The following is a 17,993-nucleotide window of genomic DNA, read 5'->3' as shown; positions in this document are numbered from 1 at the left end:
CGCAACTATAGAGCTGACAAAGTTTAGGTCTACGGTTGAGGCAGACCCCCTCATTCTGAAAGGTGTTTACATAACCTTCGTTGGCCAGAATTATATCCAACTATGCAAAAGTTTCTAATAGACTACGGCGCCTTGCATTTGTGTCGCAGCTGTTCCACTCAACAGCCCAAGCATGGAAGCACCTGCAATCTCCTTTGGACTACGACCCCTTGCGTCGAGAACAAGACTGTATAACATTTTCTCGAATTCGGACTGTTTCAAACTTGGTGGGGGTAACAGCTGTAAACACTAGCTGTCTGGCTCCCAGTACATTGTATGGCTTGTCGACCACATGCAAATATCGTCGTTCCATCAGTCGAATACATAAACCACACGCAACCGTAACGGTTTCTATAGGGCCCCCTAATAATGACAATTTCCTCCTAGAATTTGTAGGTGGTCTGGTCGAGTAAATCCTAAGCGGCCTGCAATGATTGAGTTTCATTTAAAAAAACCTCATTTTTTCATTGGAATCAGCGCCTTCCTAAGCTACTTAGTAGCTTTGTACTGATGAAGGGGGTAAGTTGCTCCCGAAATATATATCTACACTGAAAAATAAAAATTGTAGTTTGGAGGAAGCTACTGGTGTGTCAATTTCCTGATTGTGTGTTCTGCAGTGGAGTGGCGGACCACACTAAACACACAATTTTCTTTTTTGAAAGGTGGGATGGCTTTCGTTAGCAGACACAGTAGACACAGAGGAGCTCTATTCAGACAATATTGTCAGAGAGATGCTGAAGAGCGCTGGTAGCTGGAAGTGTGTTGCGCATTAGGCCCGGGCTCTTCTTATTGAGAAGAAGATTGAACTCGATCGGCGGACGGACCAGATGGTAAGGGGTTCCCTAAACTAACAACTCCCTTCCCCTCCCGTTGATGAAAGGGATTCCCTGACTTGAAGGCTCCCAAAACTGGGAGAGCGAGAGGACAAGACACTCTGTGCGTAAACGAACTCACCTACCCTACTCCAAAAAAAACATATTTTTTATGGTTTGGTGGACGTTGTGTTTGTCCTTGATGAACTTGGACGGCTCAAATATTTTTGCCCCGACGAGTGATGAGCAAACATTAGCCCATGCACAATCAGGAAAGGAAAGTGCATGCACACATATTTACACATCAATAGGTATTGCCCAATCCGCCAACTGAGATCGCGCCAGATGGGAGATCTAGGCACTCCTCACAGGATCGAAGATGAATCTAGCAATGTCAATGGGGTTCGGTGCCACCGTCGGTAGAAATCTTGCTTCCCAATTATACAAACTGATGAACACCTTCAACGTTTTGTTCAATAATGCTGACAGGAAAAGTACGATGGCCCGGCTGACTGAAAACCTTGGTTTTATTCGCATTTATTTTCAGTTGAAATTTACTTCCCACCATTTATCGTGGTAAAATTGGTGCAAAACCGGATTTGTCTACCTTAGTAAGGAACTCCACCGATTCAATATTCCTAATACCGGTCTGACGTCTTCGTCTGGGTCATCGCCACATCTGAAGGAGAGTGTGCAGCATCTTCTTTTCCTATCTTAGATATTACCCCTTCCCCTCCCTCGCAGAAAGTCTGGGTTCAATAATTCTGACTCATATAGATTAGATGACCGCCTACCGCTGACTATTGACCCGTATTTCATACACGCGATTATCAAAGTGAAAACCACTCAATTGAGGGAAAACCTCAGGAGAATTTGCCCAGGGACACCTTGTCTAGTCTAATGACTTTGGCTTGCTTTCTTACCGAGTCATGGACCTTGACCAAATGGCTCTCTCTTCTTTTAAGTGCATTAACAGAGAGAAGGTGAAGGGTGTCGAGCTTATCTAGGAAGCGTTGCTTCTGCTGACCTCGACGTGTACGACGCATTAAAAACGTTAAATCTGCTTTGCTTTGACTAAAATTTGGAAATGCAACTATTTCAACACTAACTTCAAGTTGAGTTGATTGTGTTCCAACGTTCACTTCCTTCAGCTTTATGAGAGTAGTGCATGGAAAGTGGCCATGACCGCTCCTCGGAAGTTCCAGGCTTTCGTCAATTTATATCTGCGTCATGTTATCGAGGTATTTTGACCTAAGCGAATAATAAATAAGGAATTTCCTCGGAGTATAAGCCAGACACCCCTCGTCGTGTTGATGAGACGAAAAATTGGTAGTGGCTTGGTCATACATGGCATTTGAGTTCGTTCCTCGAGAGCTACATGAACGAGCGTTAGAGGAAGAGTGTAAACTTCTCGATAAATCATGAAGTTGAAGCACATTGCCAGGAATTGACACCGATGGGCATAGTCGTCGCATTTTTTATACGAATACGGATCAGTTGAAAGCTATATGTTTGTCAATAAAAACAAAATAATTTTAAATACAAAATAATAATTTAATATAGAAAATATAAAAAAAACAAATCAGTTGGCCCTCTTATGCTTTAGATGAACAGCAGCTTCTTCAATTGTTTCTGCAATGACAGTTGGGGTCGGATGAATGAGAATCGAATGTTCTACCGATTCTGTCAGTTTAGCGGAAGCATATGCACCCGCTTGAGCGGCATTGCTCTGTGCCTCCTGAGCAGCAGCAGTGGCCTTTCCTGCAGCCTCTTTGGTGGCTTCAAAGTCAATTTGAGCTGCATGAAGTTTTTGAGCAATCGAATCGAGACGTCCCTTGGCCTTACCAACCATGGCAGTTTGCGAAGCGAGTTCTGCTTCAGCGTGGTTAGCGGCACGTTCAGAATGTTCAGCAGCGGCTTGTGCGCTATTTAGTGCCGCGGTAAGAACAGCTACATGTTTAGCGGCTTGAGCAGCAGCTTCTTTAGCGATTATAGCAGATTTCTTTGAAATTTCCAGTTGTGCAATCTCAGCTTCAAGTGAATGGTGTGCATCGCTTACTTGGTGTTCGAGATTTTCCACAAGGACTTCTTTTCCAGCCAGAGCGGCCAAGGCGGTTGAGGCAGCTTGAATTGCCGATTGAGCGAGCGTGGTTTGCGCAACATAGGCTGCCTGCTGAGCGGCAGCGAGTTGATTCAAAACAGCCGAATTCGCTTGGTCAGCAGAACCTTGAGCAATTGAACGTAATCCACTTCCGACACTAAATCCTTTATTTGCTTCATAGTGATGTGCTGATATATCGGCGATTTGGAGACTATGTGGGTCCTCAAAAACAGCTTGTGATTCAAAGTCGCTATCATATCTCTTGTTCACTGTTTTCACTTTCCCGGCAATAGCAACACCTACAACAGATATATATTGAGAATTAGATCGCAACCGAATATAGATAGATAATATTTTGCTTAGTAATGGTTTGAAATTTTAGTATTCATAACAGGAAAGATACATCAACTAGCTCTTCAAGACGTTATAGATTTATTTAACTTAAAACCGAAACACAAAATTAATTACCAAAAACTGTCACAAAAATTACTGCTAAAATTTTCATTTTGAAGATAGTTTCTAAAGAACGCGTACACCCGCTTGTATTTAATAAAAGGTATCTAAAATCTGAATGACATATTGACAATTTCAGTCGGTTCATTTTATACAAAAATTTAAATTAATCTTTTCGTTGCAGACGCTGGAAAAAGGTCATTTTGCTTTTTTTATGCAAAAAAAAAAGAAGTGGAATATTTAAAAAAATGCTTATCACAGTTTTGAAACTATTCAGATGAGGATAAAATTTATGCAGATAATGGTCCACTGTCAATTTTCTTGTTGACTAAATAATTTAGCATGTGATACAGTTTAAGTAGCACTAAAGCTTGATTAACCTAAACAATCACTACACCTTATTTATAAAAACTGCAAAATGTTAAAAATGTAGAAAAATTCATCTCATCATTAGTAAAATGGCGAGCCCCTTATTTTAGTTGACCTGGGGTTCGACCTTGAAATTAAGTGGCATCACTTGCGAAGAAAAACAAAATTTTGATGAAGATGACTTTTGTTAATGGTAATATAAAATTAATTTCAGATATGGATTGCGATGAACTCTGAATATGATGGAAACCCAACGAAAAGATCTGCAGAAGCGACGATAGTATCTGATGGTCATATATGAAAGGCACTCACTATCAAAAAATGAAGAGATAGAAGGGAAACTTGGATCCAGTAGTGATAACTAGTAGTGACTACCTAACCCCAAACGGTTGGTGGGGTTTTCTTCATGCAGAGAGCGAACTCGTAAATGAAAGAGAATATCACTCTCAAGGCAGTGCAATTACTAACAATATTGTGACGAACAATGTGATGGTCTTATAACTAATTTGACGGTCATCTCAGTAGTTGCAGATGAAAGTATGCATACTATTCAGCTACTAACGTGTCCAGCACTGAACGTGTCAGACACAGAAGGATTCTCCCATACATTTACTATCAGAATATTCATATGATCCAGTAGCAGGCGTTCCGTATGCAACACGGAGCATGTCAGACACGGCATCGTAGAAGCCAAGAAGACTCCTCCCCCGGCTTAAATTTGTATGGTGGAAGAAAGGTATTACCCATATACACCCCTCCGGCATGGTCAGGTATGGGCCGGTGCTCTGTGCAGACCGCCATAATATTATATGCATTTCCACGTCCCTGGCACAGGAGCTCTCGTAATCAGATTTTGTTATAAGCGGGCCAAATTCTCCTTGACTTGGCACAGATGGTGAGCCTACACCATCTGAGATCCGCGGCTGCTAAGTAGTGCGAGTAGATACCCCCCTCGACAGTCGCCAGGGGGACACCGGCTGTACCTGCCGAAGGACTGCCAAGAGTATGCCCCGTCTGGCCAACCCGTCAGTTCGCTTCTCCCCTCTTCAGCTTGCGTATGGCATAGTCCGAGAGTAATGCCAAGATTTCTCGAGGTACTTCGTCTACGTAGTCAGACGGCACTGCGCGCTGCAACGTATTTAATGTGGAGGTCTAAAGGGAGGAGATGCAGGAATGCATTAAGAGCATCTGCCGGGCAGGACTACAGGGTCCCGGTAGCACCGGCACACGTGGTTCTTTGAATCCTTTTAAGCTTATTTTATTGCACTTTTCTTTCAAAGCCTGCGTACGTCGGATGCGACGCACCACAACTGTGTACATCAAGAGAACCATTGCCAACGGAAGACCCCATTTCTTTGCAAAGGTTCTCCTGCAAGCATACGGACTTGCTTAATCCTCAGTTCAATGAGATTAGATTATTGTCTGGTATTTGTAGTCTAGCATAAAATTGATAGACAAGGGTAACCTCCTCCAAACTACAATCTTTAGTTTTCATTGTAAATATATACATATACTTTATACTTATTGACTAATTACTTAAAGTACTTTTAAAACTTTTCTAAACTATGAACCTAATTGCCCGTTAATTACCGCGGTGAGTCTTATTCATTTCGAGGGGCAGTTACCTGAATCTGTGTTTAATAACCGCGTCGCATCTTCTCTCAAAATGTCTAAACTTTTTCAAGGGTCCAAGGTTCTCGTTCGCTTTATATGACGCTAGATCTCAAGATTTTCCCGTTGAATGATATGACCTTCTTCGACTATGTGCGCTGCAATTGATGATCTTATATACGACTTTTGTTTGCAAACACTACTTACCACTTCCTTGATGTGTTCATTAAATCTACTCGTTATCAGGCGTTTAGTCTGTCCTATATATATCTTATTACAGTCGCTGCATGTTATTCGGTAGTTCCTGCTTTTTCCTCCGCTGCCAAAGGATCCTTGATGCTTCTCAGTAAATTCCGCAAGGTCGACGAACCTCGACCTAGTCGAACCTTCCAGTTCCAGACTTCCAGTTGAAACTTTTTTATACAATTTCAGATGTTGTTAAATAGGTAGGAATGCGGGACACTTATCTGTCTCGTGGTAGCCTCCTTATGCAGCGAGAATAGTGGTGTATAGACGGGCCTATTGTGTTGCGTTAGGATAAACAAGATTTATCATAAAATCGAGTTTACACTAGAGGTAGAAGAGAATGAGGCTCTACCATTCCTAGATCTGAATATCGTCAACTCTAGCGGGAAGCTTAAGTTCGCGATATACTGTAAGACTAAAGCAACGCAGGGAGCGATACCAGCAGCTTTGCACAATACATTTTCCCAAAAAATGACAGCTTGTAATTGCATAATTCACCGACTGATCACATAACCTCTTTTGGAATACGGCTTCAATAAGAACGACAGCATATTATTGACACCGCTATGAAGAATTGAAGAATGGGTATAATCCTCAACTATTGAGAAGCTTATCCTAAGAAAATACAAGTAACACAATAAGGACGCCTATACAACACTATTCTCGCAGCATAAGGACACCTCCAAGGAGTTCAGGACGTTTTAAGAAAGGATGGGTTCCTATGTTCCTTGGACAAAAATCTTACTGGGCTTCGCAGATTCGCAAGTTCTTTTATGCAGTCTTTTTAGCTTTTAGGCTGTCCTTTAATGCTTGATAATATTTATGAATGTAGCAGATTTCCCTGGTCAATTTCCTGAGGTTGGAGAGATCTTCATTCCACCACGGTGGCAGTGCCTTCTTGCTGTATTTAGCAGGGCACGAGACTTGAAAGGGGGTATCGAATGCCTTTTCTGGAGTCCCAACCTTCGACTCCAGTTCATTTGTAGTGCCAATCATGGCAGTTTACGCAGTTTGTTTGTTTGTTTTTATTTACATGACGAAGATTTAGTATTAATAATAGAATCAAAGAATGACTCACCTCTTTCGTTGATTTTCGAGCTGCTCCCAAGTGTATGCCTTGCATTGGCGTCCCAGCCCATCAAATTTTGCAGTTCTTCTGCGGAGATGATCGGTCGTGTAAGCCGGGGAAATATACACGTTCTCTGCCCCCGCTTGCTCCAGTTTGACTACGACTAGGTTGCTGGGACTCAGGTTCGGGCACAGAATAGCGTGCCCTTCGCCCTTCTTCGCGGGGATACATGCTCTAGGTCTGTTCTGATTAGTGTCTCCTATTTTGTGGAATATAAATTATAATAGTTACGTTGGAGTACTTTGATGTTTCGCTCGCTTTCGATCCAAGGCTCTTGTATTTGTCTGGGGTTCCTCCTCCTTCATAACTACCTAGTCGTCCATGGGAATCCTGGGGTTTTGAAGGCGTAGGGACTGGGCGAATTAGTCCTTATCCATGCGGATCTTCGGCAAACCGATGTGAGCGACCGGTCTAGTGGGAATCTCGTCGTAGTGGATGACTTTGATCTTTACACCCTTCCAGGCGTCGCTGATATTAATGGCGCACAAACCGAGAAATTCCCTGGAGAGTTAGTCCTCATAAGCTATAATGTGAAACCCACGAACCACCTAAGAGGAATCAAAGCAGGGGATGAATTCCGTGTGTTCGCCTTTGGCGCCCAGGAAATGCTCAATGACCATTTCTGACAGCCTGGCATCAACGCTGGTCCACACCTCAGGTCACTAGCGGAATTGCATTTCGCCAACACCACACGGAAGTGACTCCAGGCGACGTCTCTGAAGGGTTTCATAGTTCGTGGCTCGTCGGTTGGCTATTGCTACTTACCGGTGTGTTTCACATTCTGTCCGTCTGCCAGGCGTTTGCTGTTATATTCCTCAACAATCGCTTGACAGTTAGAAAGTCGGTTGCTTTCAGCACAGCTTTGCTGCAAGTGGCACCAATTATACTGCTCTCGACGGCTACTGCCTCCTGGATGCCAGCAGCTCGTCCTCCGATGATGCACCTGGTATCACCACCTCTTCTTCTCTTGTCGGTTTGTTTTTTTATTGTTAATTGAGTCCAGTCTTGGTCCCACTAGTAGTTCGAGAAGAATGTCCCCCCTGGCTAGCCCGGCCGTCAGGGTAAGCTTTTATTTGAAACTGCCACATTCCTCGGCGTATACTGCTCCACTTTGGCCCAGGCTATACACCCTCTTGGCCCATCCGAAGACGGTTTCCAGCGGTCACCGCAAGAAGGTCGTGTGAGGACTTGCCGAATTATGCAGCTTTACTCTGAAGCATAATCAGCCCCGGCCGCATGCATGACATAGTAATCATTCGTTCATTTATCTAAGGTGATGATAAATTCGCAGCTAAAAAAGGAACAACTTTATCGCAATATTACTTTTTTCGCGAAATTTTAATCAAAGTTCGTGTTGCTCTCTGCATATGAAACCACTTTTGTGTGCACGCTACCTGCTGAATGGTATGAATATAGCTTAAAACGTATTCCGTCATATGAACACTCGATTCTGTAATGGTTTTCAAATAGAGATAGAATTCTTATTCCGGTGAGTTCTACATATTTGTATATTATTATGGAAATTAGACACAAAGGGGCGATATCTAAACTATCGTGCGCATGAAAATAAGTTGAAGCCCCAGAACTTACGACCTAATGAAAATTGAATGATTTGAAGAGGCTTCCTTTTGTTCAGAATTTCGAAATTGTAAAAAATTGGCTAAAACTTCCATTTTCGCAGGCTTCTTGCATGTTTCACTTTCAATTTTTTTTTTGTGATTAAAAAAATTATTTTTGGAAGTGGACTTTCTGCATACGCCGGATTTTCTCTAACTCTGCAGTTCGGTTATAAAACTGCAGTGGTTCCTTTTACTCTGCGCTCAAAACATTTTTCTACCCTTTCCTTAAAGAGGTTTGCAAGTCTAGAATTCATAAAAATCTCCTTTTTTCCAGAGTTTATAATTTTAAAATGATAAAAGCTTGTCAGAATTAAATTAACACCATTTTCCAGTTGAGTTGACACACACATAATAATTAATTTGATCAGAAAATTTTTCATGTAAAATTAATAAGGTACGGCCGTTCCAAAATTATCTTGCGAAAAATTTTCCATCCAATTCTGCAATGATGCTGTGAAAATGGGGAAATTTTTTTATACTTGTCTCTTATATCTGATACTCTCTCGTTAAAATTTTGTCTGTAATAAAGTTTTTCTGAGCTTTCTAAAACCAATACTCTGAGAAATGTGCAACTTTTTTAGTGTTTATGTTTATATTTTTATGAATATTTAATTTTGCTATATTAAAAACAAACCATTTATCACGTTAACATTTCAGGGATTTATCCAAAGTTGAAGATTTTTTTTTGCATAGACATATGGGGTATCAAACGAAAGAGTTTGTTTAGTACTTTTCGAAACTGATATTATTTCTAATAGCGCGTGAAACACACGGGAGTGAGAGATCAAAATATGTGCCCCCAAACATCTAGAAAGTTCCGTTCCCACAAACAATCCAACCGAAAAATCTGAACAAAATCACAATGGTGAATTTATACGAAATCTAGGCTTCAAAATACTTCTCCCTCCAAATACTGACATCCCCGTTTTGTGCGAAGGTCCACCAATTCGATATCAATAAAAGTGGCGCCATTTTATGTGGAGTTGGCTCCCTATACATGTGAAAGGGGGGTGTAACATTTTTTTTTCACAGAATATGGTCATGTTCAGTATCAAATGAAAGGGCTCGACTAGTGCTTTTTGAAAATGATCTTATTTCTGATAGTGGGTGAAGCATAGGGGATTGAGGGTACCAAATGTGTGCCCCAAAAGTGAAACCGCTCTCGTTTTCAGAACCTATCCATACATGTGTATGCTTTTGAGTACGGGATAAGGTAGAAACGCGTGAAGATGCGTTATATCAATTTAGATTCGTACATCGATAATATATGCATATTTGCATGAGTATATGGTAATGGGCAATGTTTGCTTATTTAGAATGTGGTCATATTTGTCTTTGATATGTATATACATATGTATATCTTGGAGTTTGGCAATATATGAATGAAATTTTATTGCAGGTGAATACGAAACCTTTCTACCCGCAGCGACCAACTCCCGGTATCTCCACTGTATGTGTCGATAATGTTTTGAGCGTAAGGGGCCATCCGCTCCAGCGAATATAGCGAAGAATATCTTATAGATGACACCCAGCAACGACCTCAGTCTTCCCCGTCGCCAGAGCCAACAAATTGCACTTACAGGTAAGTAGATTTGAATCTGGCCTTAAGGGGGCTTTACACGCAACGATAACTCGTAACAATTCATTGAACGATTTATCGCTCCAACAAATCGAAAGAGTAGAGCACTGTTTACACGCTACGCTAATTGTAACGATTTCTTGTCAAATGTCACCCTACATCGACCCCCCAGTCTTTATAAAAGCTTTAACCATGGAGGAAGTAGTGTTGCTGTCGCTGTACATCGGTTGTTTGGTGAGAAAGGTGAAGAATCGTTACGATTCCCAGAAATTGATGCCGGCCGGCATCAACCATCCACTCCAACTCCAATCCCAATAAATCGCTACAATCTCCCGTTTACACACAACGATAAATTGTAACAATCTGATCGTTACGATAAATTGCTACAATGTATCGTTGCGTGTAAAGCCCCCTTTACGTAAGACTTTCTCGTACCGCTTTATTTTAGCGAACAGCAGTGTCGCATATTAGGCGCAGACTTTCAATGTCACTATAGTAGGTCCCTGACCCTCACCTTTTTTTAGATCATTAGGGAAAATTTAAATCTAGGTAAACAACACCATGCATTCGCGCACTCCTTCAAAATACCGCAAAATCACTATCTCTGCTCTTGACAATGGCCTAACTTTTAACGTTGAGCAGTGTAGATTTCTCCAGTAGCACAGTCAATTTCTTGGCAGTTTCCGCTTCGAAAACATAAGCGAAAGACAATGCACTCTGCGCATGAGAAGCAAATTCAGAAATATAAACCTGATTAACGTCCACGTCCCAACAGAGGAGACTTCATAGTCGGACAAGGATACCATCTACGAGGCAGTGGAACGAACGCTAGAATCCTGTATCAGATATGATATCATATTCATACTAAGAGATTTTAATAGTCAAGTAGAGCAAGTAGAGATGGAGCTCGTATTCAAGCGATACGTTGGCTCCCATAGCTGACATAAGGGTACCAATGATAACGGACTACGAATTAGTCATTAGTGTCACACGAAATGGCTGTTGGAAGTACGAGACAGGACCACCTTCAAGCAAATTAACCACGAGTTGATTGAAGGTCGCCATCTATCGGGCAGATGTTGACACCACCAAGTGTAGAAGAAGCCGATGGAATTACAGCCGAATTGGTTAAATATGGAAGCAACCGATTACACCAAGCACTTCATAAACTTATGCTCAAGATGTGGGACAGCCTGACGACTGGCAGAGAAGTATTATCTATGCCATACATCTCGCAGTGCAGCAATTATAGGGTTATCACGTTGCTGGGTACCATCTATAAGATATATTGTAGGTCAGGTAGCCCCATACGCCCAGAACATCATTGGCCCATACCAGAGAGGCTTCACTCCAGGCAAATCACCAACAGGACAGATTTTTTCTGTGCTGGAATATGGACATCAGTTGCACCATATTTTCATCGATTTACACAGCCATGAGAGAATTCGGTATCCCGACGAAATTGAAAAGACTGACCATGGCTGACCATGACGGATGTTTGAGGCCAGATGAAAATACTCCCACTTTCGAGACCATTCGGCAAGGCAAGACGAAATATACGTCAGCACCAAAGACCAAACAACCAGCAACATCAAATTCCACTGGTCAAACGGAAACAATAAAGATAGGGAATACAACTTTGAGACCGTTGATAATTCCTTTTATAAAGGTCGAAAATGGCAACCGATAAAAGCTGCGACTATGAAATCCGCGAACGGTTGTTTACTGCCGACAGAGCCTATTTCAGATTGCAAAAACTGTGGAAATAAAAGACTAAATTTTGTTTTCTACATGAGGAATATGTCGGGACTAGTTGCTCTCTTCCTCAGTGATTTTTAGTCTTTACAAAAACCCCTTCAAAGGGTCAAAGTTCTTAATGTACAAAACAATTTTCTTGCTTTATCCTTAGGTATTCCTCGGAGACTTGGGTTTTTAACAACTCTTGGACAAGTTCTAGAGAAAAATCCTCTGAACAATTTTTGGTCCCCGATTCCGTAACGACAGAAATTATGAGCGATACGATTACTGTTTGGTTGTAGATAAAATTGAGTTGAATAGGTTGCGGTGGGCGGGTAATTCCTATGGATGAGGATCATCCAACCTGGAAAGTGTGTAAGGCGTGGACCAGGATGCCAGACAGCTTTTTGGGATATCGAATTGGTGGACCTCGGTATGTTTAGAGTTCTTTATTAAGCCAGACCTAGACCGGATACCGGTTGTTGCACCGTTGATGATGATGATTCCATCACGCCTGACGATCCAGACAAGGTGTAAGTGATCGTAGGCTTTCCGCTCCCAAATATGGTCAAAAACGTTAGAAGGTTGTTGGCTACCGTAACCGTCGATACCTTCCCAAAGTCGCTCACCATCTCCACACACCTTTCTGTCTGGTGCCAAGACCAACAAATCGTCAGAGGTTGTGCGGTCTTCAGGAACCGTCCAAATGCATAAAACAACCAAAGAACAGCTGGTAGGCGCTACTGTTTTGACACTCCCCCAAAATCAACACTCCAGCCGCATTCGTTTTTTCGGCAATCGTTGTGGCCCAGAAGGATGACGCAGTTCTTCAGAACTTATAGTTGGACCCCAATCATAAGTTCTATTCTTCTTTTTTTTCTTCAGCCTTTGTCCCGTTCACAAGCGGAGTCGGCTCGTCGTGATCGGCTTCGCCATTTGGCTCTATCGAATGCCTGATCTGGGTGCAATCTCGACGCTTTCAAATCCCCATCCAGCGTATCAAGCCACCGTTGCTTAGGTCTGCCTTTTGGTCGTTTACCATCGACTTCGATGTTCAGACCAATCTTTGCAAGTGAACTCTCGTTTGCACGAATTGCGTGACCATACCATCGAAGACGCCTCTCTCGCAACTTTTCCACGATCGGTGCAACCCCATAACGATCGCGGATATCCTCATTTCGGACGTGATCTAAACGTGTGACGCCACTAGTCCAACGTAGCATCTTCGTCTCCATTACCGCAAGACGCCGTTCATTGTCTTTTATGGTCGGCCAACACTCAGAACCATAGAGAGCGACTGGACGGACGACATTGCGGTAAATTTTAGATTTGAGACGTTCGTTGATACGTCGATCACAAAGGACACCAGTTGTGGAACGCCACTTCATCCAGGTTGCGTTAATGCGTGAAGCAATTTCATAACGCAGCTCTCCATTGGCTGATAGCGCTGACCCGAGGTATTTAAATCGCTCAGTTCTGGGCAGATCACTGCCGCTGACAGTGATTGTGCCTGTTTCATAAGTTCTATTAACTGCCCGATTTCCGAAAAGGAAGCTAATCCATATATTCAACCGCTCTTCGTGAGGAAGTCTTTCGCACTCCACCAGTCGGACAAGGAATCATTACAGACCAGCAAATGCAATTCGAATCCACTCTTTTCTTAGAGCTCGGAAAGCTCCTTAAATGCAAACGCCAACGGACAACCGCATACCATCCGAAGTTCAATGAGGTGCTACAACATTGATATCGGACGCTGAAGGTAGCCATTATGGCCCGCGACGAGTCATCTTGCATACAGTGCTTGCCTTTCTTTCTGTTCGGCTTCCATACAGCCAGCAGCGAAGAGCTCGTTGCCAGCTTTGCTGATCTGGTGTACGGTGCGAATCTACAATTACCCAGCCACTGCCATCCCTTTATGCACAGCCAGCAGTCAACACCCCTAGGTAGCTCGAAGTATAAACCCTCATAAGACCCTGAGCGTGGGGAACATGCGTTCTGATTGGATATCAGAAGCAGCTCCAAGACAGTCTTCTTAGACAAGCTGAAGCCTTTTTTCCACTAGTCGGACAACGCTGGAGGGAAGAGTGAGCGCCTTGTTCGTTTTGACAGAAACATATTACATCGAGATTATTCCAAATCAGTCTAACATCGCCGCTCCCCGTCTTTCCGTTAGATCACTTCAGCTCGTTTGAGTCCAACTCTTCGGCACACCTCGCTGAATGACGATGGCACGAGGTCAGAAGAAGAAATCCTGCCCTTCCGCCCAGGATGAATATGCGTTCTGTGTATCAGGCACCAAAATAGATAATAATAATAATAAAAATAATAATCGTTAGCACAACAATCCATATTGGATCGGGGCCTTGAAGTGTGTTAGAGCATTTTATTAAAGACCGTAACGATGCACTACAGTACACTGTAGGAGGCAATGTGGTCAGCATTGCTCTCGCCTGAGATTATTACCCTGACTTGACTCAGGTACTCATTTACAGCTGAGTTGACTGGTATCCGACTTCAAATCACGATACAAATCCCTCTGCCATCTCTGAAATTTGAACCGCGACCTTCCGTACGACAGCCTTGTGCCATTCAGCTATCGTGACACACAAAAATAGATACCTTCACAGACTTGACGACAGATTTGCACCTGAGGATAATTTGTAAGGATATGAAGAACTGTGTGGATTGTGTGGATTATGTCCATGCTATCATCGTATCCTAGGAGCTGGTTTTGGTGGTGCACTAATACCTTTGCCCTTCAGCCAGTTCCTTTCCAGCGTGAAACCATTGACTGACTCAACCTTACACGGGGATTTAGGATGTTGTGCACCCTTTTTCTAAGGTAAATCAGCAAATTGTTATGGGCGATATCAATAGTCCTAGGAATGAATCGGGTTAACTTCTTTTCGTGAGGTTTTTCGCCAACAGTTTTGGGACCCATAAGATGACTGGGATATCCTTGAACTGATGCAAAGCCACACCCAGGGTTAAAGCTGTGCGTTCCTTAATGGGAGACTATTTGGTCGAATTCTTGGCTGATATTCAGCGTTCAAAGCCCAATTCTCAGCTTTCCAGCTAGTACGGTTGGTGACCTGCGCAAGTTGACGCAGCAGGGCGAAGATTTAGAGAGGCGTCTCCCAAGCAGGCATTCCGACGAATTGCATGGCTTTGGTAAATCTGAAGAGAACGTGACCACGTAGTGCATCTTAGGAAATGCTCAGTATAAGAATCGATTTTTCAGATACGAATATGGACATATGTACGAGGACTATTGGCAGAAGTTAGTCTTCTGTTACGGGTGCAGGCTTTCCAACACGCCTAAGCCCGTACATCCTTTGGTCACCACGGTATTCCTGTTTTGGACTAACATTGGACATTGCCAAGTAGTCCTCCATATTAAATCCGAACGTTATGGTACTAAAGCGGTCTGGCATTTCGACATTTCACAGACCACTCCCCACTGCGTGTTGACGGGGCACTTCAGTAGTATACTCGGCTGCGGGCGAACTTTCAATTCGTCCTAGTGGTTGATCTTGGTCATCCCGGATGATCTTTTTTCCAACCTCGCAATTTCGCAAACCGCCACAGATTGCATCTAGCAGAGGTAGAACTTCATCGGATGATATACGATTGTATTAAACTGATTCTCAAACCACTCCCAGTAGAAGGTCTTGAATCTTTTAATTTGCATCTAGGATTACGCAGTCGCTCCTTTGGAATGTAACAAACAACGCGAATAGCGTCAGGGCAAAAGTACTTTTCATGGTGTTCACGAATGATTTCTGGGTTACTGTTCAAGATATGTGTATATGATATGTCTTTCGATCAACAGTACACCTTTTCCAGTGAGGAGCTGGATATGAAAGCGGTCCGTACTGAGTTTGGATAGTGGATGTTTTGTGCCTCTGCGATTTAGCAGAAGCCTCTATAAAACAAGCGTTGCCTTTTGAGGAAGGCAACTCCTGTTGATTACGATGTGCCCCAACTGATTAGATCTTCGATGTGGGACAGCGGAACTCCAATCTATAGCGAATTTCTTTAGTTGAAACCATAGCATGCGGAAGGGTAGGACAAGATAGGGGATAGAAGCTAATAGCTGAAGAGCTCTCTGAACTTCTGTTTTGTTGCTTTATCCCTAATGGATTTTCGTAATTTTTGAATTAATATGAGCACTTATTATCATTATATATATATTTTTAACAATTTAATAATAGAGCAAGATACACCTGAAATTCCAAAATTTTAGTCATGGTAGAGCTTTTAATGACATCAATGTTGGTAGGAGAGGTTATGGTGGATATCGATTCCTTGGCTGTAGGAGTCATCAATATCAGCTCCATGGGCGTTAGCAAGGGCGGCAGATTCAAGTTCATGGGCAGCATTGGCAGCAGCGGCAGCAGCGTTGCCTTGGGCCTCTTGAGCAGATGCAGAAGCTTTTTCAGCAGCGTGTTTGGTCGCAGCGAAATCAGCACGAACAGCTTCTAACTGGGCAGTTATGGCAAGTAAACGAGACTTGGCTTCCGAAGCAGCTTCAGTTTGAGATGAGAGCAAACTGGCTATAGCCTGAGCCACAATTTGATTTTGTTCTAACACTTGTTGAGCACTGTTGGCGGCACTGGTCAAAATGTTAACATGAGATTTAGCCTCATGAACTGCAGCTGATGTCTTTGCGCTGGCTTCCCGAGCGGTTTCCAGTTGAGCCAATTCACCATGAAGGGAGGCTTCAGCTTCGGCAGCTTGCTGTTCAATGTTCTGGAGCAAGACGGTCTTGCCAGCAAGGGCCGCTTGGGCAGTGGCGGCGGCTTGAACAGCGGCTTGAGCTAGGGTACTTTTCGCAACGTAGGAAGCTTGACGGGCGGCAGCATGTTGTTGAGCTACAGCTGAGTTTGCTTGATGGGCTGATCCTTGCGCAATAGTTCGGAGTCCGCTGCTACCAATCGAGTTGTAGTTTTTACCATGACTTTCATGAATATCTCCGTCCTCGTATTTGATAATGATATTAGCATTTACGGCACCTGTACGTAAAAGAGATAATGGACACTTTAGTTACAGTTCATACAGCTTGTTCAAAATATTTGTAATAATTTTTATGAATTTATAGCAAGAAAATTAGGAATTTAAACTTTTTTAATAATATCTTTTCTTAAAATTGATAATAAGATTTTATTACCAAAAAGCACTACCACAAAGGTTATTAGAAATTTCATGGTATCTATTAGTTACTTGTTGTTACTTATTCGAAAAATAGGCACAGATTGATACTTTTCCCCTGAATTCTCCCAAATTTATAATCCAGAAGCACTTGATTTAATTAAATTTAAGTGGGAAAATTCTAATTAAATATTCCGTGAAACAATGGTGAAAATTTCGAAAATAAACATCTTTGTTGAACATGAATACTCAAATTCATATTATGTACATATATCAATCTTTAATGAAATTCTGCATATTACATACGCAGCAGATTTGATACGAATCCATGCGTCACCAGTTTCACAGGCAAGCAAAGCATCCAACGCAGTTGAAGAAATAAATTCCAAGAGACAATGGTGGAATCTTCTAGCTTCGGGCTATAGTTATGTGACGATTGCCGATCTGATTTCATGATTCGATTAATTATTTCAGTAGCAATTCGTTGCAGAAATTCCAATGGCTTGTCCGCAAATAATGTAATATTTTTTTTTTATAATTGAAATGCATTGTGTGTCAGGTTGAACATGGAAAGGGAAAGTCCGCTTTCTTCAACCCAGATGAAAGCTTGTGCCGGTTACCACCTCAAGCAGTGCCCTACAGGATATACTGACGCGGAATATAGCTCCCTGGGACCAACCTATCTCTCTCCGAGAGGGAGCTATTTCTAGGGTGATGTGTGGCTTTCCAGGGGCCAAGCCTCTCGTCTACCAAGACCGGTAGTTAGTGGTGAAGCCACACCCTGTACGAGCTCTCTTTCAGAGCGGCAATATGGGTTTCGGCGAGCCCGTTCTACGGTCGATGCAGTAGCAAAGGTCGTGGAATTGGCTCGAAATGCAATGGCCATGGGCAAATGCTGTGCTCTGGTGACGCTTGATGTCAAAAATGCTTTTAACTTGGCCAACTGGGGCTGGGGCTAGCTACTTGGCTCGGCTCATCGAGAGTTACTTTTCGGACATACTTCTCTGGTACGAGACGGACGACGGGCCGAAGGAGTACATTGTGGCGGCAGGTGTGCCTCAAGGTTCTGTATTGGGACCGCTGCTGTGGAACATAATGTACTACGGAGTGCTTGGCCTTCGCGTGCCGGAGGAGACAACGCTGATTG

At 42.8% G+C, this 17,993-nt stretch overlaps 2 protein-coding genes across 2 annotated transcripts; both read right to left on the bottom strand.

Moving 5' to 3' along the window:
• Positions 1–2,394: 2,394 nt before the first annotated feature.
• On the bottom strand, positions 2,395–3,573 carry LOC119659493. The gene is made up of 2 exons (XM_038067611.1): positions 3,421–3,573; positions 2,395–3,251 (listed from the first exon to the last, which is right to left on the bottom strand). The coding sequence occupies exons 1-2, from the start codon at positions 3,551–3,553 to the stop codon at positions 2,434–2,436; spliced, it is 951 nt and encodes a 316-aa protein (XP_037923539.1). The 5' UTR covers positions 3,554–3,573; the 3' UTR covers positions 2,395–2,433.
• Positions 3,574–15,887: 12,314 nt separating this feature from the next.
• On the bottom strand, positions 15,888–16,978 carry LOC119659510 (chromosome partition protein Smc-like). Its single transcript, XM_038067640.1, has 2 exons — positions 16,866–16,978; positions 15,888–16,710 (listed from the first exon to the last, which is right to left on the bottom strand). The coding sequence occupies exons 1-2, from the start codon at positions 16,900–16,902 to the stop codon at positions 15,965–15,967; spliced, it is 783 nt and encodes a 260-aa protein (XP_037923568.1). The 5' UTR covers positions 16,903–16,978; the 3' UTR covers positions 15,888–15,964.
• Between the last annotated feature and the right edge of the window lie 1,015 nt (positions 16,979–17,993).

This window comes from Hermetia illucens, chromosome 6, assembly GCF_905115235.1.
Source record: "Hermetia illucens chromosome 6, iHerIll2.2.curated.20191125, whole genome shotgun sequence".
NCBI lineage: Eukaryota > Metazoa > Arthropoda > Insecta > Diptera > Stratiomyidae > Hermetia > Hermetia illucens.
Note: the sequence above shows the minus strand (reverse complement) of the source record. Positions and strands in the feature narration are given on the sequence as shown.